The sequence below is a fragment of the Pristis pectinata genome, chromosome 32 (assembly GCF_009764475.1).
Source record: "Pristis pectinata isolate sPriPec2 chromosome 32, sPriPec2.1.pri, whole genome shotgun sequence".
Taxonomy (NCBI): domain Eukaryota; kingdom Metazoa; phylum Chordata; class Chondrichthyes; order Rhinopristiformes; family Pristidae; genus Pristis; species Pristis pectinata.
Window position 1 is genome coordinate 2,577,981 of NC_067436.1, and position 20,025 is coordinate 2,598,005.

Below are 20,025 nucleotides of genomic sequence, written 5' to 3' on the forward strand. Positions count from 1 at the left end.
TTGATGTGGCCACGTACTGGTATTTAAAAGCCACACCCGTGAGTTGCAGTGGAGTCTGTAGCTGAGTTAGTCCCTGTTCAGTGGCTGAGCACACGGGTAGGTGTGATTCCAATTCTTATTAAAATATCATCCAACATCGGCAGTGTAAACTACAATAATTTAACAGTTTTCACTGAATAATTATTGATTGAAGATTTGATGCACTGAATTGTCAAATGTGTAATTTTCATTGTGTGATTATCTCAGATTGCATTGATCAGTGAAGCTCTTAAATCCCAGTCTGAAAAGTAACAGATTATGATATATTCTGTGATTGTAAAAATCATATAATGTGTGTCTAATTGTGTAAACTCTGCTGAACCAAGTTCCCCTACTTTTGCTGGGGACAGTGTGTTTATCCATCAACCAATGTTATTGAACAGATTTCAGAAGTGCTTTATTGGTTGAACAATATTTTGTCATCTTGATGTCAAATGCAAGTTGTTAATTTCTGTATAACATGATCTAGGACATGCCACACCCTGGGGAAAGGCCCTGGATTAGTGCCAGTGGTGTTCCGTGGTTCAACAAGCAGAATCAGGGTGGCAAAGTTGCAGAACAATGCATCTGGGATCTCCCACAGTCCATGCAATGTGAGACTGTTGTCTGTCACTGGGGCTGTGGCCACACAGAGTTCTGGAACCATTGATTCTGCTCCCTCGCTGTCAGAGAGAGGGGTGGAACCAGAACATTCAGTGGCTTGCTACAAGCTGTGTGCTGCTCTTTATTCCCTTTGCCTTGTGGCAATTAGTTGCAGTGTGACTCAAGTTTATATGGTTCATTTCAGCTGAGAAAAACTGCTGAAAAGTGTGTGAGAATAAAGAAGAGCTGAGCTGCTCCAGAGAGAAGGCAGGAGGTGTGGTCAAGAGCTAGGATTTGAGGCGTGCCTTAAGGGACAGGCGGGAGACGGAGGACAAGGATACAGTTTGCGTGTGGACTTAAAAATGAAAGATGGAGGGAGTGGGTGTGGTCACAAGGGCAGCCAGAGGGAGGGGGAACCAAGGGCTCTGGGCTGGGACAGGAGCTCTGAGATATGTGGAGAGCCAACATTGGTATTGGTATTGGTTTGTTATTGTCACTTGTACCAAGGTACAGTGAAAAACTTGTCTTGCATAACAATCATACAGATCTATTCATTACACAGCGCATTGAGGTAGTACAGGGTAAAACAATAACAGAATACAGAGTAAAGTGTCACAGCTACAGAGGAAGTGCAGTGCAGGTAGACAATAAGGTGTAAGGTCACAACAAGGTAGATTGTGAGGTCAAGAGTCCATCGTATAAGGGAACCATTCAAGTCTTATCACAGAGGGATAGAAGCTGTCCTTGCCTGCTGGTACGTGCCCTCAGGCTCCTGTATCTTCTGCCTGATGGGAGGGGGGAGAAGAGAGAATGTCCCAGGTGGGTGGGGTCTTTGATTATGTTGTCTGCTTTACCGAGGCAGCGAGAAGTACAGACAGAGTCCATGGAGGGAATGCTGGTTTCTGTGATGTGCTGAGCTGTGTCCACAACAGGTCAGGGTGTGAGATGGAGAGGACCATGTAGGGTCAGATATGGGCAGCAGGACTATGATTGTTGTCCACAATCAGCTCAGACTATCAGGTGTTTGTGGCAGTGGGCTTGTGAGGTGGGGTGGAGGGGTGCGGATGGGGGAGTAGGGGGGTGAAGGGGAGTCCAGGTGGGGGTGGTGGTCTAGAACAGGACAAGGTCATACCATATTTTACAGGTTGATTTTGGACTTGGACAATGATTAGCAGCCAGGAATCCAAGGCTCCAGATTACTTGAAGAGGTTTCTCGGTGGTATTCTGCTTTAATCCAGGGCTTCATGTGCACTGCCCTAGACCTGAGGAATACTGAAACCAATACTGATCTAACGGGAAGAAGTTCAAATACATGGAAGAGTGGAGGTTGTCCACGCTTCTTGTCACCGCTGCTTCTCTCTCCCACCCTGAACTCCGAAACTTCACGAAGAAACCTTCACACAAGGTCAAGGGTTAGTTAGTTCACCAGGCTTAAAGAACTTTGGTCTTAATATTCACTTTAACACATGAAGACAACATTGACTTGCTGGTCAGAGGCAGAGGGTGGCAGTGGAGGGTTGTCTCTCAGACTGGAGGCCTGCGACCAGCGGTGTGCCGCAGGGGTCGGTGCTGGGTCCCCCATTGTTCGTCGTCTATGTTAATGCTTTGGATGAGAATGTAGGTGGCGCGGGCAGTCAGTTTGTGGATGACACCAAAACTGCTGGTGTGAAAGATGGTGGAGAGGTCACCACAGGATCTAGACCAACTGGGAAAGTGGGCCAAGGAATGGCAGAAGGAATTTAACTCAGAGAAGTGTAAAGAGATGCATTTTAGGAAGTTAAACCTGCACAAAGAACGGCAGGGCCCTGGGAAGTGTGTCGAACAGCGAGACCATGGGGTACAGGTGCACAGTTCCCTGAAAGTGGTATCACAGGTGGACAGGCTGGTGAAGAAAGTGTATGACACACTTGCATTCATGAGTCAAGGCACTGAGTGCAAGAGTTGGGACATCATGTTACAGCTGTACAGGACGTTCATGAGACTACACCCGCAGAAGGGAGTCACAAGGATGTTGCCAGGACTGGAGGGCTTAAGTTCTTATAAGAAAAACTGTATAGGCTGGGACTGGTTTCCCTGGAGCAAAGGAGGCTTGAGGGGTGACTTTATAGAGGTTTATATAATCATGAGGGCATAGATAAAGTGAATGGTCATTTTCCCAGGGTAGGGGAGTCTAAAACTAGAGGGCATAGATTTAAGGTGAGAGGGGGAAGACTTAAAGAGGACCCGAGGGGCAAGTTTTCTCACAGAGGGTGGTGCGTATATGAAACGAGCTGCCAGAGGAGGTGGTAAAAACGGGTACAATTACAATGTTTAGAAGACACTTGGACAGGTACATGGATTGGAAAGGTTCAGAGGGATATGGGCCAAACATAAACAAATGGGACTGGCTCAGGTGGGCACCTTGGTCGACATGGACGAGTTGGGCCGAAGGGCTGTGGCTGCTGGCAGTGTGATAGGGAAGTGGGTGAGCAGGTAGGCAGAGAGCTCCCCCCACTGGTACACGCCTGCACCTTCGGTACTAAGCTGCCCTGCCAGCTGTTGGCCACTGGATCCAGTGGTCGCAGTACATAGACAGAGAGTATGTAGACAGAGGCAGCCAGTGGGTACTGGTGTTGGTGTGGCCACAATCCTGATGCCATATCTCTGCAATGTTCAGAGGTTGTCAGAGGTTCTCCACAACTCCATCTTCCTAATGATTTTACAGATTTTATATATCATTACAGTGCAGAAAGAGGCCTTTCGGCCCATTGAGTCTATGCAGGTCTCAATCATTCCCATCTGTCTCATTCCCCCAGTGATTTCACTGTAACTTATCCTCTCTCACACACACATCAATTCCCCTTTGATTCTCTTTGCCACTGCTCTATACTTGGGGCAATCTACAGCAGACAATTAACCTTCCAACCAGCACATATTTGGGATGTGGGAGGCAACCGGAGCACTGGGAGGGAACCCACGTGGTCACAGGGAGAATGTACAAGCTCCACACAGACAGAGCTGGAGGTCGGGATCGAATCTGGGTCACCAGGGTTGTGAGGCTGCAGCTGTACTTGATGTGACGCTGTGTCATGCAGGGTCTGGCAGACTCTCTGCTTCAGATCCAGTCATCATTTCTCAGGTTCACAGCCCTGCTACCCCCTCCTCTCCATCCTACATCATCTCTGCTGTGGCCCTGACCCTGCCTGTGGAAACAACCCCTTTCTGTCCCCTCGGTCCATCCGGCGGAATTGATCACGGCCCAAGTTCAGACTAACTTCAGTCTGTGCTTGACAAGGTACTCAAGTGAAAGGAACAAGGAGCAGGGGATATTTCCTGCGTACGTTTGAATGCACATTGATGAAGTGGAGGGTTTTAGAGGAAAGCACATTGAAGTGAGACAGTAATGTAGATTGTGCAGACACATCGAAGCCGATGCCCAAGTTACAGAACACAGGAAGTATCAACACAGGGTCAGTCCTGTCTCTGATACTGTAAGAATGGGAAGTGTGAATTGGATTGCTTCACTGCTCTGAGTGAAGGAAAGGGGTTGCTCTGTTTTGATTAAATTGTTCAACCACCGTTCAAAGCCAATTACCAGCACAATTTGCCATTGAAACCAAAATGGTTCAACCCCACCAAGTATTGATTCTGGAGCAATTTGCCTGTGAGTCCTGATGAAGGGTCTCAACCCAAAACTTCGCCTGTTTATTTCCCTCCATAGATGCTGCCTGACCTGCTGAGTTCCTCCAGCATTTTGTGTGTGTTGCTCCAGATTCCAGCATCTGCAGAATCTCTTGTGTCTAAGTATTGATTCTGCACACGTTCTTTAAACAATAACTCTCAGGTGTGACTTTGAGTGATTTGACTGGCGGGTTATGGCTCAGACTGATTTCTCCGAGGTGACCTTCCGCTGGGTTGCACGTGTGCTGGATCTGTGTGTGTGCTCCCGAACTCTGTGTCAGCAACACTGTAAGTTTTAAGCCTAAGTGTTGCCTTGGGCTTTGAGACATTGAGCCCACAAGCACATTCCATTTTATGTGTGTAACAGGGAGTGTTTACCAACTGGTTAGCCTTTGGAAGTTTATTCCTTGACCGTACATCAGTGTTAGGCTCCCTCCAGCTTCCATCGACTTTCTAACCCAGCTGAGGAAGGATGCTCCCTTAGCTGCCGATTCTACAAGCCTTGTGGACGTTGCTGCTCCATCACACACTGTCCACAGGTCCAACACTGCAACTTCACACACTAGCCAGCTTGCCCAGAGACCAGTTCAGCCAATGTGCTTTTTTATTTCAAAATGAACAGCTCAGCACCCTGACCGCTGTTGCCGGGAGTATGATTCATTCTTTCCTCACTGGTTCTTTTGTGAGAGGGAGGAATGTTTGGCAGCAAGTTGTGTCTTTCCAGTCCAGCCTGCCATTACAGCAAGGGCGAGGGAGGGTGTGAATCATCAGGGTTGGACTGAGGTACAGGCAGAGAAAACGGTCCTTCCTGCTCTGAATAACGTTTAAGCTATTGCAAGACTCACTGCCTCGATTCTTTTAATATTTGGTTTTCTTCTTTGTCCTAGTTCATTCTAAAAGCAAAATGGCGAAGATCCGGGATTTATTGGCTGAAGTGTGCCTGGGTGGTGATGAGGTGCGTATTAAACTGTGAGGAAGTGGGTCAGGGTTGGTTTTGGGCTGAGGGCTGGAGCTGGGGTTCCGGGCAAGGACTTTGGGTTGGGACAAAGACTGGGCTGAGGTGGGCTTTTGCTCTGTCTGGCCTGGGGCTTCGGTTTAGGGCTGGGCCTTAGCTTGGGCCGAGGTTGGGCTTTGGCGATGGGCTTGCTATGTGTGGACAAGGCCTGGGGGAAGACCGGTCTCTGAGCAGGCCTGTGGGCTGGTTGTGGGTTCTTAGCCGAGAGCGCGACTTTGGGCCATGGACTTTGGGCTTAGACTTTTGTGGACGTGGCCTCGGTGAGGTCTCACACAGTGGCACGGGCTCCCTCTGGGCAAGGCTTTGGCCTCCAGTCGGGCCTTGAGCAAGCAGCAGGGCCTCAATAGTCCAAGGAGTTGAGGTTAGGCACAAGTGTTTGCTCTGTAGTGTTAACTGCATGAGCGCTGCTTGCTCCTTCCAAGTCCAGTATTTCTGTGCAAGGCCCTGGCTTGGTGGTAGACCCTGCAATTGATGTCTGGGTCTGTGTTCATGGGTCAGGGCTCTGGGTAGACTGACTGTTCTAAGGGTTTGTAACAGCGGCACTTACTTGTGATATTTATTGCCAATAGAACAGTTTTTTGACAATAATTGATAAGCCTGCTTACAGGGCCAGTAGCAGGAAAGGTGGAGACCTGGATTTCAGCTCCTCCCTCAGCTCCCACTGTGATGTTCTCTGTCTCCATACCATGGCTCCCTGTCACTTTATTGCCTCAGTGTAGAACATAAAGCTGGTGACATGAGCGGACACAACCCTCACCTGACGAGTTGTCTGCAGGTGTAACCGGAGGTGCACTCACCCCTGTCCCCACAGATGCACAACACCGACTTCCCCTGTGCTTTCATCGAACTGAACTCCTCTCCACACCGGGTGCAGGGGGGGGCCATAGAGACACCTCAAGTGGTCCTCAGGGACTGACACTCGTCCCCACAGCAATGCCAAGAAAATGTCTTACATCAGTCTGCACAGCCAACACCCCCATCTGTGTTCCCCGAATCGGACACAGAGTTTTAGCTGGGCTCATTGTTCCGTGGTGAGGGACCGAGTTCCCCTTTGCTCTGTGCACCTGCCCTGCCCTCTCAGCAGGGTGTGAAGGATTCCAGGACAAACAGAGGAGATCTTACTTCTGTCGGATCTGGTTATTTTCGAATCCGCAGGTTCTTTCAGGAGTCAAGGAATGAGTTGAAAACAACTTGGTGCTTCACAAAGTTTTATTGGAAAAGTTTAAAACAAAGAAGCAGTCACAGAGCACATGGCACTGGCTTTACTGCTAGGAGATGAACCGAGACAAAAGGAACTAAAGATGAGCTAGGGCCGGGGCTGGGGGGTGGGGGGTGGTGGGGGGAAGAGAGAGAGAGCAAGAGATAGAGAGAGAGATAAACTAGAGAGAGATTAACAAAAAAAAACGACACCTTTTACACCTGAGATAAGGGGTACTCCTTAGCTAACAATAGTCCAATCAGGAAACCTATTAGATACCTGTGGCCAAACCAACCACTGAGAACACACATATTCACCTGATGGACGAACCAATAAGCTAGGAAGTGGCCATTCCTTACATGTTAAAAAATTACTTAAGACAGCTGAATCCAACACTGCCCTTGTCAATATTTATTCCTCAGCTGTCATTCACTTGGCCAGATTGTGGGATCTCGCTCTGCACGGATTGTCTCCTGCATTTCCCACTTTCCCACTCCAAGGCCGTGAAGCTTCAGGACAGCCTGAGGCTGTGTGGTGTGCTGTAAGAACAAGTCCTCCTTCTGATCTTTGCTGCGTGTGTAGGTACAGCGGTGTCTGGTCTGTACACCCCCACCCCGCCAACTCTGCTCATTACTTAGAGCTGGACTGACTGCCATTCCATCTTCTCCAGTGAGAACAACTTTAGTTGTTGGCACCCTTTGCTGAAATAACATAACACATTAGGTATGGCATGCCCCACTCCATCTTCCCTGAATATTTCCCATGCACCAAGATCAAAGAGTCATCGATTCATACAGCACAGAAACAAGCCCTTCAGCCCAACTGGTCCATGCCGACCAATATTCCCATCTAAGCTTGTACCATTTGCCCACATTTGGCCCATATCCTTCTAAACCTTACCTATCCATGTACCTGCCCAAGTACCGTTTAAATGTTGTTAATGTACCTGCCTCACCCACTTCCTCTGGCAGCTCGTTCCATGTACTGACCTCCTTCTGGGTGGAAAGGTTTCCCCTCAGGTTCCTACTAAATCCCTTCTCACCTTAAACCTACGTCCTTTAGTTCTTGATTCCCCAACCCTGGGAAAAGGTTTATCTATGCCTTATCTATGCCCCTCATGATTTTATACATCTCTCAGGTCATCCCTCATTCTCCTGCGCTCCAATGAAAAAGGTCCTATCATGTTTAAGGTGAGGTGCCCAAACCCTTGGGCCCGGAGCCATCCAGTTTCAGCTGGCTGTTCCCAACCAGAAAATGCTGAGTATGTTCAGGAGGTCAGGCACAATGCTGTGACTGGATTAACCCTTCATACATTTATGGGGAAAGTTTGAGATAAACAAGTTTCTCTTCATCTCAGACACATCCAGATCACAGGGCTTTAGGAACTCTCTCCATATTTCCTTGGATGTGAGGCTCCTTCCCGACCCAGGTGTCTTTGTGCTGCAAGTGTTCAAACTCAGTCTACAATCGGTGGGCCCTCTCACTAGTCTCCTGTTCTACAACGGGTCAGGCCCCTTTAGACTCTCCCACACCCTACCCCACCCGAAACTATCTGACCTCCTGCAAGATGCCTCAGTCCAATCTGAGTCATTGAGAGATACAGCACAGAAACAGGCCCTTCAGCCCATCAAGTGTGCACCAACCATCAGGTATCCGGTTACACTCATCGCTTTCTATACTCCCCACATTCCCATCAACATGCCCCAGATTCCACTGCTCACCCACACACCAGGGCAATTTATAGCGGCCGATTAACCTACAAACCCACAGGTCATTGGGATGTGGGAGGAAACCGGAGCATCCAGGGGAAAACCCATGTAGCCACAGGCAGAACGTGCAAACTTCACACAGGCAGCGCCCAAGATCAGGATCGAGCGCAGCTCTCTGGAGCTGTGAGGGAGGGGCTCGACCAGCTGAGCCACTGTGGGGAAGATGCTTCAAAACTCCTCTCTGATCCACCCTAAAGAATTGAAACTGTGCAGGAGAGAGTTCTGCCCCCGAGTTCCCTTCACCGCCTTGTGTAAGTTTACCACCGCCTGCCCCTCTCCCGGTCCCACCGACCTGCACCACCCAGCCAACAAGAAACTCCTCCACTTCTGACCTGAAGCCTTTCAGCAAAGCATTCATAGAACATAGAACACTACAGCACAGCACAGGCCCTTCGGCCCACAATGTTGTGCCGACATTTTATCCTGCTCGAAGATCTATCTAACCCTTCCCTCCCACATAGCCCTCCATTTCTCTATAATTCATGCGTCTATCTAAGAGTCTCTTAAATGTCCCTAATGTATCTGCGCCCACCACCTCTGCTGGCAGTGAGTTCCACGCACCTGCCACTCTCTGTGTAAAAAAGTTACCCCTGACATCCCCCTTATACCTTCCCCCAATCACCTTAAAATTATGCCCCCTCCTGTGATCCATTGTCGCCCTGGGAAAAAGTCTCTGACTGTCCGCTCGATCTATGCCTCTTATCTATGCCTCTCATTCCTCACTGAACAACCCCAGAGCCTGTTCCGGGGGACTCGCGTCCTCTGGCGAACAAGGGAAGCAGTGGCAGGAGCGGTGTCCAACCTCGATCAGGCCTTGAAGCCGTGACCCGCATCCTCTCCAGCCTAGTGAACAAGTTTTCCAGTTTGCTTCCTCTGAGGTTTTGCTTTGTTTGCAGTTAGTCACTTTGCAGCCATGCACTTTGTGTTACTGCCTTTGTCTGCGTGTTGACTCTGGATCCGGTTCAATCAGCTGCCCACACGGGAGTGACGACGATAAGGAGTTTCCTGGAGACTGCACACACAGCTCACAAACAGCCCACTGCTGCGCGGGGAGCAGTCCCTCCCTCACACCCTGCTGAGGCACTTAGGAAAAGTAAAGCTCAGTACTTGCCTCTCTCTCTAAGGAGATGTTGTGCTGTTATGTTCATTGCATTAAGTTGTCTCAAGGCTGAGTGCAGTGTGCCCTGCGCCAGCCTCACACATTCCAATGCTCAGTGTAGACACAGGAGCCTCCAGTGCTCGGTGAATTGTTTCCAGAACCACACCCCTTCCTTTCATAAGTTTTAACACTTGGAACAGAAATCAAATTCTTGCAGCCTACCCCTGGATTCATTTGTCTCAGCCCTCCTCCAATCACCTCTGCGTCAGCTGGGGAGCTGGCAACACTTGCACTAAACTCCAGGGTTTCATCAGCTTTGCCGCCTTTCTTGGGTTCTCTGTCTCCGTTTCAGAGGACAGGTTGGCGATCAATATTCATTACCAACAGGCTCCTCACAATGACCTTGACCACACCTCCTCCCACCCTGCTTCCTGAGAGGACTCCATCCCATTTCCCCGGGTTCTCTGCCTCCCTCTGCTCTGATGCTGACAACTTTCCAGACCGGAGCTTTCGGGTTGTCTTCCCTTGTCCTTAACCAGGGGCTTCCCCCCTACCACAGATAACGAGGCTCTCAACCCCATCTCCTCCATTTCCCTCACTTCTGCTCCCACTCCCTCTCCCAGAACTCACAACCTCGCTTTCCACCCCACCAGCTTCCACATCCAACGGATCATCTCTGCCATCTCCAACAAGATGCCACCAGGACTCGTGCTTCCCCTCCCCTCGCTGTTCAACATTCCGAAGGGACCGTTCCCTCTGTGAATCCATGGTTCACTCTTCAATCCCCACCAACCACCTCCCTTCCTGTGTGACTGCAGGAGATGCTTTCTCTTGGTCCTTCCTGCAAACCAGGACCCAAACACTCCTTTCAGGTGAAGCAGTGGTTACAGCACAGGAACAGGCCCTTCGGCCCATCGTGTTGTGCCAAACCAATCAAACTGGTAATTAAGCACTTAACTAAACTAGTCCCTTCTGCTTACGCAATGCCATATCCGTCCATTCCCTGCACATCTATCTATGAGCCTCTTAAATGGCTCTGTTGTATTTGCCTCCAGCACCACCCCTGGCGGCACATCCCAGGCACCCACCGCGCTCTGTGTAAAAAAACTTGCCCCACACATCTCCTCTGAACTTACCCCCTCTCACCCTAAATGCATACCCTCTTAGTATTAGACATTTTGATCCTGGGAAAAAGATACCAACTGTCTATCTATGCCTCTCATCATCTTGTAAACCTATCAGCTCTCAGCCTCCGATGCTCCAGAGAAGGAAAAAACAAGTTTGTCCAACCTCTTGTTATATCACATGCCCTCTAATCCAGGGAGCATCCTGGTAAACCTCTTCTGCACCCTCTCCAAAGCCTCCACATCCTTTCTATAATGGTTCTCGTGCACTTCTTCCAGTTGTCCTCCACACTGGAGAAACCAAGTGCAGGTTGGGTGCCTGCTTTGCACTGGACCTGCGCTGAGTCCACAGCGGTAACCCTGAGCTTCCTCAGTCAAACTCCAGCACTCCGATACTCCAGACTTTGGTAGTGCTGGGATGTCAGATTTTCCAGACTATTGGACATTGTTCCTATTAACATCTCAACACTCTTTTAATTCACTTTTTGTTCGGTGTTACACAATAGTGTAGTGAGTTCTCCCATGAACGAGGAGAGCTTAAAAGGAGTATTGGACGCAGGGTCCCGGTGAGTTGGGGACGAAGAGTTTAAAGGGTAAGTGGAAGACTGAACCTGGTGATCCAGAAACTGAATCATTGGGAATTCTGAAAATTCAGATAGTGGATTATTGGAGTGTTACTGCAGTTGACTGTCACTTTAGTTCTCTGTCCTACTCCTTTCCCCTGTCTGTGGCCTCTTACCTTGTTCTGCTGAAGCCCAAAGTGAGCTCGAGGACCAGCAGCTATCATCCACCTGGGCATATCAGTCTGCTGCTGCCCAGGGGACTCCAACCTGTGTTCGACAATTCCCGGAGAAGCCTGGGTGAGTAACTGCAGTGCATCCTGAAGCCGATGCACTCTGTCGCCACCGTGTACCAGTGATGGAGGGAGTCAATGTCCAGGCTGGTGGACGGGATGCCAGTTAAGCAGCTCCTTTGTCTGCGATGATGCCAAGTTTCCTGAATATTGTTGGTGCTGACCATGCTCCTGAGGTGTCAGGAGGTGGATCACCCTCCGCAGAACACTGAGCCTCTGACCTGCTCCTGTAGTCATGGTGACCCTCAGGATACTGATGGTGGAGGTCTCGGTGATGGTAACACTGTTGAATGTTACGCTGATTAGATGCCCTCTTGTTGGAAATGGTTATTACCTCATATCTTTGTGGCGCATATGTTACTTGTCGTTTATCAGCCCATTTCCGAATGTTGTTTAGGTCTCTTTGTGTGCACACGTGAGCTGCTTCACTTGCTGAGGTCCTGCGAACGGAATTGAACGTTGTGCAGTTGTCAGGCAGGCATCCCTGCTTCTGACCTGGTGATGGAACCAAGGTCATTGATGAGGTAGCTGAAGGTGGTTGGATCTGGAATACTGCTCCGAGAGACTCCTGCAGTACTATCCTGGGACTAGGATGACTGACCTCTGAAAACCATCTTCCTTTGTACAAAATATGACTCCAATCATCGGAGTGCTTTCTTCTTGATGCCCTCTGACTTCAGGTTTACCAGAGCTCCTTGATGCAGCACTCAGTCGAATGTTGCCTTGGTGTCAAGGGCAGTCACTCAGTCCACCGCGGGAGCTGAGCTCTTTGGTCCATGCTTGGACCGAGGCCGTGATGAGGTGTGGAACTGAGTGGTCATGATCACACCCAACCAGGGAATCGCTGAGCGGGAACTAAATTACATGCTGCTGTGAGTGAAACCCCCAAAAATTATGTAAAAAATTTTTCTAAAATTTCATTTGAACTTTTCTTCAACCGTTCGAAAGTATTGGACATGGGGACAAGGTTGCCTGACTGGCCAATCAGCCGATCTGGTGGTGAAAATTCTGATTGGTGTATTGGATGAATGAGCAGGTACAGAGGACGGTACCTGCAATGACGGACATATCAGGTGACCAATGACATGAACGTAAAGGGAGGGCCTATCAACCCACCAATGGCAGGGGTGTGGAACCCAGTTAATGTTGCTTTGGTTTGTAGACAAAGTCACTCAGTGTGCAGTTGCCATGAGGATGGCTCCATTGACTCCACCTCCCCCAGAGACTGTGGGCCCCTGGGGGTCGAACTGTGGCTGAATGGGCTCCTGTCACACCCTTTGATTGAGTCTGAGTCCGTCCCTTTCCTTCCACCACACGGACAATCATTCTGGAGCTGCTCGGGGACACGTCACCAACTTCACATCGACTTCCAGTTCATTCAGCTGATGGGGCGGTTGGGGTGGAGGGTGAACATGGGGAGCAGAATACGCAGGGCGTAGATGTTTGCATGCAATTGTCTTTCTTGGTGGCTGAGGTGGTAGGGTGGGAGATGGTGTCGATGGGGTACATGCTGCAGCCACTGGGTGCCAGTGGTAGATGGATGAGATGTTTGGGATGGGGTCCCAGGCAAGCTGCTTTGTCCTGGATGGTGTCAAGCTTCTGGAGAGTTCCTAGTGCTGGATACATCCAGGCAAAGGGAGATATCTCATCACAGGATTGACTGGTGCCTTCTAGAGGGTGGAAGGGTTTGTGGTGTCTGGGGGTGAGTCACTCACTACAGACTAAGCCCTTGGCAGGGTAACAATGAGTCATGTGGGTGATGAGGTGAGGTTGGGGTTAGCACAGGGCGTTTATGTGGGGGGATCTTATCGGTATTGACAATGGGAGAGAGAGGTTCACTAGTTTGAGGGGGTGGCAGAGAGGGTAGGAACTTCGGAGGTGTGGACAGAGTATCTTGTATGTAGGTTAGGGTCAGTGGCGTGGGATTCCCCCAAGTATGCTGTGGGAGCTGCTCCCCAGGGCTGTGAGGGCTTGGTCTGACCACACTGTGGCGGTGGGATGTCCCCTGTGTCGCACGGGATGGGGTGACCCATGGTACTGTGACTCTCCTGCACTGTAGAGGTGGGTTTACCCTGGTGGTCTGAGTGAAGGGGCTTCCCCCCCTGCTCTGGGGTTTGGGTTTCCCCGGTGGCCCAGGGCTGGGATTTCCCTGTGGTCTGGGGTTTCCCCAGTGGTCTGGGTGTGGACTTTCTCTGACTGCCTGTAGGAGGAGTTTCCCTGGACACCGAGGATGGAGATGATCTCCTGTCTTCCCTTCCAGATTTCCGCTGGGGCCACAGTGAAGCCGTTCCCTAACTTTGTCGCAGACAGCGATGCCGCGGTGCTGCTTCGTGCCATTGAAACTAAAGGTAGGTCGATATTTCTGGGTCAGAGCATCACGTCACCTTCTGGGAGCCAGCCAGTGTCAAAGTTACTGCTTCTGCTCCACTGTTGGCCGGAGACCCTCACATTCCACCTGGAGCCCGCTCAGTGCCAGCCGTAACTCTGCCGGGAGCTGGCTTGTCTCAAGTTACTCCCCAGGGTTTAGATGCCCACATTCCTGGCTGATCCCCATGTTCCTGGCCCATCACAATGTTCCCAGTCGATCCTGACATTCCTGGCTGATCCCCATGTTCCTGGCCCATCACAATGTTCCCAGTCGATCCTGACATTCCTGGCTGGTAACCACATTCCCAGTTGGGATGTTGCACCCTGTGTCCCTTCACTGGGTGTCTGAAGTTTCAGAGGGGACACTCTGAAGGCACCGTGTTTCCCATATCAGCAGCCACCCTCCCTCTGTAAATAATGATCCCATATAAAGGACGAGGTGGTGATTCTGAGAATCTGAGAGGGTGTGTATAAACATAGATCCACAAGTCAGGACTGTTTGGGTAAGAATATACAGGCCCCTACTGAACACATTCAAATACAGGGGAAATAAAGGACCGCAGATTCTGGAATCTAGATCAAAAACACGATGATGCTGGAGGAACTCAGCAGGCCAGGCAGCGTCCGTGGAGAAAAGCAGGCGGTCAACATTTTGGTCGGGACCCTTCTCTATAGATTGACACAGAGCTAATGTTTTGTGCGGTTTGATGTGCAGTTATGTACTGTAAAAATGGTCTTCCTCTACACAGACATCGATACAGCATTGGATCTGCCTAGATAGATATCCGGACCAGTACTGTACATAGAAGCCGTTCAGTACTGATTGATGTCACGACAGCAGTGATAATGGTAAACACGCAGTCCTGTGCTGTTTGGATTAACTCAGGGTTGTGTATCTGCAGAGAGATGCACGACCCTTTTAACTGTACTCTACAAATTGAGGCCCATTCTCATACTCCACAGATAAAGAAAATGCAGCCTTGTACTGCACAGCTCGGTGCTGTACACGTGGATACACGGAATGATGCAGCACGGTTCTGCACTGTGCAGCCTGCCCATGCTTGTCCCAAAGCTGTAATAAGCTGTCCTTGTTTCAGGCATTGATGAGCACACCATCATCGACGTACTGACCAGCCGAAGCAATGCACAGAGACAAGATATCGCCTTCGCCTTTGAAAGGTTGGGAAAGAAGGTGAGTGACCCCCCGTGTGCACATCGAACCCTGACGCAGCATGGTACCGGGGCCGGCTGGGATTTGGGAACGCTGCCTGCTGGATGGGGAGCGCAGGAGCTGAGGGAGAAGGGGGCAGGGTTGGGGCAATGGGGAAGGTGGGGAGGTGAGAGGAGGGGAATGAGGGGAGGGATGGGGTGGAAGGTGGGGAGGACGATAAGGCAGATTGAGGGATGAGGAGGGAAGGACAGGGAGGGGAGGGGTCGGGAAAAGGTAAGCAAAATGCTGTGGCGAACGGCGGTACATGAAGTTGGTGTTACACGTGTGATGGTCAGTGTGCCATTGGGCATTTCACATGGAAAGGTTAAATGTACCCGTCCGAGCCATTAATGGTCAATGCTCCGCCTGTTACTGACTGTACCGTCCCAAACACTCATGGTCAACGCTCCGCCTGTTACTGACTGTACCGTCCCAAACGCTCATGGTCAACGCTCCGCCTGTTACTGACTGTACCGTCCCAAACGCTCATGGTCAACGCTCCGCCTGTTACTGACTGTACCGTCCCAAACGCTCATGGTCAACGCTCCGCCTGTTACTGACTGTACCGTCCCAAACGCTCATGGTCAACGCTCCGCCTGTTACTGACTGTACCATCCCAAACACTCATGGTCAACGCTCCGCCTGTTACTGACTGTACCATCCCAGCCACTAAGGTCAACACTCTGCCTGTTACCCACTGTACGGTCAAAGCCACAGATGGTCAACACTCTGCCTGTTACTGACTGTACCGTCCCAGAAACTGATGATCAACCCTCCGCCTGTTACTGACTGTACCATCTTAGACACTGATGGTCAACACTCTGCCTGTTACTGACTGTACAGTCCCAGACATGGGAGGGTCAACAATCCGCCTGTAACTGACTGTGGCCCACTGCAGTACAGAAGGGAAATGGTGAGCCTTGGAGAGATGGACATCACCCAGGGGAGATGTTCATCACCCTGGTGTCATCATGTCCCAGCGGTCAGCAGGGAACCTTGGTACTGACGGACAATGACCACATGATGTCTTTTGTTCCTCTGCAGAAGCTGGAGGATGTTCTGAACTCTGTCCTCAAGGAGCCTCTGAAGGCTGTCATCCTCGGTCTGTTGAAAACTCCAGCCAAGTACGATGCTACGGAAATGAAGAAAGCAGTCAAGGTGAGGATTCGATCAGGGCGCCGGGCGCACCCCCGGCGCAATCAGGGAGATCTCCTCCTTCTGCCATTCAATGGTTGAGCCACAAGGAGCCACGAGTAGACACACATAACAAGCTGCTCTGGTGTGAACGTGCAGGCGGGGAGGGTGGAACCAGATTCATTATCGCAAGGAGGGCACAGGTTACACGGCAACTTCAGGTGGCCCCCAGTGTGCTTCAAGGTCAACACAGCTGACCTGTGGGGTTCATTCCCTGCTGTAACGTCAGAACAATCGTAAGGCATTATACATGCATGCACACACACGCACGCACATGCACACGCACATGCACACACACGCGTGCACACACACGCACACACACACACACACATGCACTCACACGCACAGACACGCAAAGACACACACACGCACACACTCATACACACACACTCACACACACACTCACACGCATACACACACACAATCACACTCACATTGTTAGACTCACTGACCGGCCTTTGGTCAGTTTGTCCTGCACAGGAATTTGTACCGAGACCGGTCCTGCCCGGTGACATTGATTGGAGGGCTGCGCACTGTTAAAGGGGACTTTGGTTTCACCTGCTGAATGTTTCCCCAGGAGGTGAATCACTGACGGTCAGGAAAGTGTTTGGTGACTCACTGCCCTCCTGTACAATTCTGAGATCTGGACACCTACAGCAGGTGCTGGGGAGATACCACCAGCCCTGTCTCAACTATACCCTCCAAATCCACTGGAAGAATAAGTGACCAAACATCTGTGTGCTCACCAAGACTCCGGTTACCCCTCGATGGGCAGGTCACCTGTTCACCTGCCTGACACCTGACTCCCAAAACAGATGCTCCGTTCTGAGTTCTGTGAGGGGATGAGCTGACCAAGAGGGCAGACAGAAAGGTTCAAGGATATGCTCAAAGCTTCCTTGAGGAAAGTTGAGCATTCCCACAGGTCCATGACCACTCAGAGTGGAGATAGAGAGGGTGGGACAACACAGAATCCCTGCCTAAACCTCACGAACTACAGCACCCCTTCCCAGCCACCTCAACCCCCGCCTGTGGGAGAGCCTACGGCTCCCACACTGCCGTCCTGGGTCACCCCAGAACCCGAGGGACAGGAGTGGCATCGAGATACCCTGGAGCCTGAGGGAGTGTGTGTGAGAGAAGGTTCAGTGCAGGCAGCCCCAGCACTGGCTGTGACGCAGCCTCATGTGCCATCTGGTGGCCATTGGCTGTGACTGCAGGAGGTAGATTTGCTTTGAACACCACTTACAGCCAACACTATCTTCACCAACAGACATCCCAGGCACAGCTGAAGCTGAACAGCCTCAGGGAGGTGCCATGGGTTCGTCTCTCGAAGGGAACCACCTCCTTTTCACCCATTAACTTCTGTCCCCAGTGCGTCCCGCTCTGAAATTCAGCAATAAAATACCGCAGATGCTGGGAATCTGAAATGATGAAGTAGAGAGAACACTCAGCAAGTACAACCGAAGTCAGTGGGTATCAAGGGGAAATGCTCCAGTGGCTGGAGTCACACCTCACACAGAGGAAGATGGTTGTGGGTGTTGGAGGACATCATCGCAGGAGTTCCTCAGGGCTGTGTCCCGGGCCCAACCATCATCAATGACCCTCCTTCCATCAGAAGTGGGGACATTCGCTGATAATTCTATTTGCGATCCCTCAGCAAATGAAGCAGCCCACGCCTGCATGAAGCAAGACCCAGATAACATTCAGGCATGTACTGATAAGTAACATTCATGTCACAACAGTGCCAGGCAATGGCCACCTCCAGCAGGAAAGTATAACCAACCTACCTTGACATTACTGTCACTGAGTTCCCCACCATCAGTACCCTCGACATCACCTTTGACCAGAACTTCACTGGATCAGGCACAGAAACACTGTGGCTGCAAGAGCAGGTCAGAGGCTAGGGATCCCGTGGTGGATGGCTCACCCCCCTGACACCCCAAGGTCTTTCTGGCACGTCAGAAGTGCGATGGAACACTTTCTGCTTGCCCAGACGAGTGCAGTTCCAATAACCATCAAGCTCGACAAGGACAAGGCAGCCCGCTCAATTGGCACACCTTCCACCGCCCTAAGCTCTCCCTCCCTCCGCCTTCAGCGCGCAGCGGCTGAAGTGTGTACTGTCTGCCAAACGCACTGCGGTCACTCGCGCAGGCTACTCCGGCAGCACCGCCCAAATCTGCAACCGCGATCACCAAGGTGCAAAGGGGAGTAGGCGCAAGGGAACACCATCACCTGCAGGTTCCCCTCCAAGCACACGTCACCCTGATTTGGAAATATATCACTGGGACTTCATTGTCACTGGGTCCAAATCCTGGAACTCCCCTCCCCAAGAGCTCTGTGGAGCACGTACACCAGAAGGAGGGCATCTCACCACCACATTCTCAAGGGCAAGTTTGGAGTATTGTGTGCAGTTCTGGTCACCTACCTACAGGAAAGATATCAATAAGCTTGAAAGAGTATGGAGAACGTTTACACGGATATCGCCGGGACTTGAGGACCTGAGTTACAGGGATAGGTTGAATAGGTTAGGACTTTATTCCCTGGAGCGCAGGAGAATGAGAGATCTTATAGAAGTATACAAAATGATGAGGAGTATAGATAGGGTGAATGTATGTGGGCTTTTTCCCCTCAGGTTGGGTGAGACTAGAACTAGAGGTCATAGGTTTAAGGTGAAAGGTGAAATATTTAAGGGGAATCTGAGGGGAAACTTCTTCACTCAGAGGGTGGTGCGAGTGTGGAACGAGCTGCCAGCGGAAGTGGTGGATGCGGGTTCAATTGTAACATTTAAGAGAAGTTTGGATGGGTACATGGATGGGAGGTGTTTGGAGAGATATGGTCCGGGTGCAGGTAGATGGGAATAGGCAGAAAACCAGGCCGGCATGGACTAGATGGGCTGAAGCGTCTGTTTCTGTGCTGTGGTGCTCTATGACTCTATGGCAGTTAGGGATGGGCTTTGCCAGCGACACCCAAATCCTGAAAATGAATTAAAAGCTCGAGAAGCAGGTGCAGAGAGAGAAACAGGGTGAACGTGTCCAGGAATGCCCACCGACTCTGATGAAACGTCATTGACCTGAAAAGTTAACTCTCATTTCTCTCTCCACAGATGCTGCCTGACCTGCTGAGTGTTTCCTACATTTTCTGTGTGTTAACAGTTGTAGTTTCTGCACCATACATTTTGCAGTGAACTTGTGATAATTTATGAGTTTTGTTTCAAAAATGGTCCTTAAAATGTGTTGTTCACAGGGCATGGGAACAAATGAAGCCACTCTGATTGAGATCCTGTGCTCTCGCTCAAACAGGGAGATCAAGGAGATGAACAAGGTTTATGAAGAACGTGAGTAAGGGGGCAGCTGAGCAAAAATAGAAGTCTCCATCTACTGCAGTAATTGTTGGTTTTAAGGACAAGAAGTTTCCATTCCACCTGACAGATGTGACAGATGTGAGAGGGTTGACAGGTGTGACAATGTGTGACGGGTGGGTAAGGTGTGACAGGAGCACGGTCCTTATGACCCCCCTCCCTACTTCATCCTCAGGGACAAACGGACGACCTCACCCTCACCAACTAGATGTATGTGTCCGCGGCAGCACTGGTTGGAGTGAGCAGCCTACGGTCCTCGTGGAGGCAAGGTCCCGTCTTCACACTGGAGGGTGTCCTCGGGTGCTGCAGACAACAGAATGGGACGGGCTCAGGACAGACCTGGCGCCTCAAAGTCGGGCCAGTGTGAGGTGCTGTGGACCATCAGCAGTAGAAATGTTAACCACCACAGTTTGTAACCTCACTGCCTGACATATCCCTCCCTCCACCATTCCTGTCAATCCAGGGGTTGACCCTGGTCCATCAAGGGGTCAGGAGGGTGTGCTGGCAGCTGGATGTCAAGTTAACCAGCAAGCACGCCATGGGACAGATGGAGCTAAGCC

At 50.7% G+C, this 20,025-nt stretch overlaps 1 protein-coding gene across 1 annotated transcript in view; it reads left to right on the plus strand.

Moving 5' to 3' along the window:
* Positions 1 to 20,025, plus strand: part of LOC127585192 (annexin A2-like) — a 32,017-nt gene continuing 11,992 nt past the window's right edge. Inside the window, exons 1-6 of the mRNA XM_052042423.1 lie at positions 1 to 96; positions 5,169 to 5,236; positions 13,600 to 13,687; positions 14,804 to 14,898; positions 15,961 to 16,074; positions 19,351 to 19,441. Coding sequence (XP_051898383.1) covers positions 5,186 to 5,236; positions 13,600 to 13,687; positions 14,804 to 14,898; positions 15,961 to 16,074; positions 19,351 to 19,441 — 439 coding nt within the window. The 5' untranslated portion in view covers positions 1 to 96; positions 5,169 to 5,185. The remainder of the gene's footprint in view (positions 97 to 5,168; positions 5,237 to 13,599; positions 13,688 to 14,803; positions 14,899 to 15,960; positions 16,075 to 19,350; positions 19,442 to 20,025) is intronic.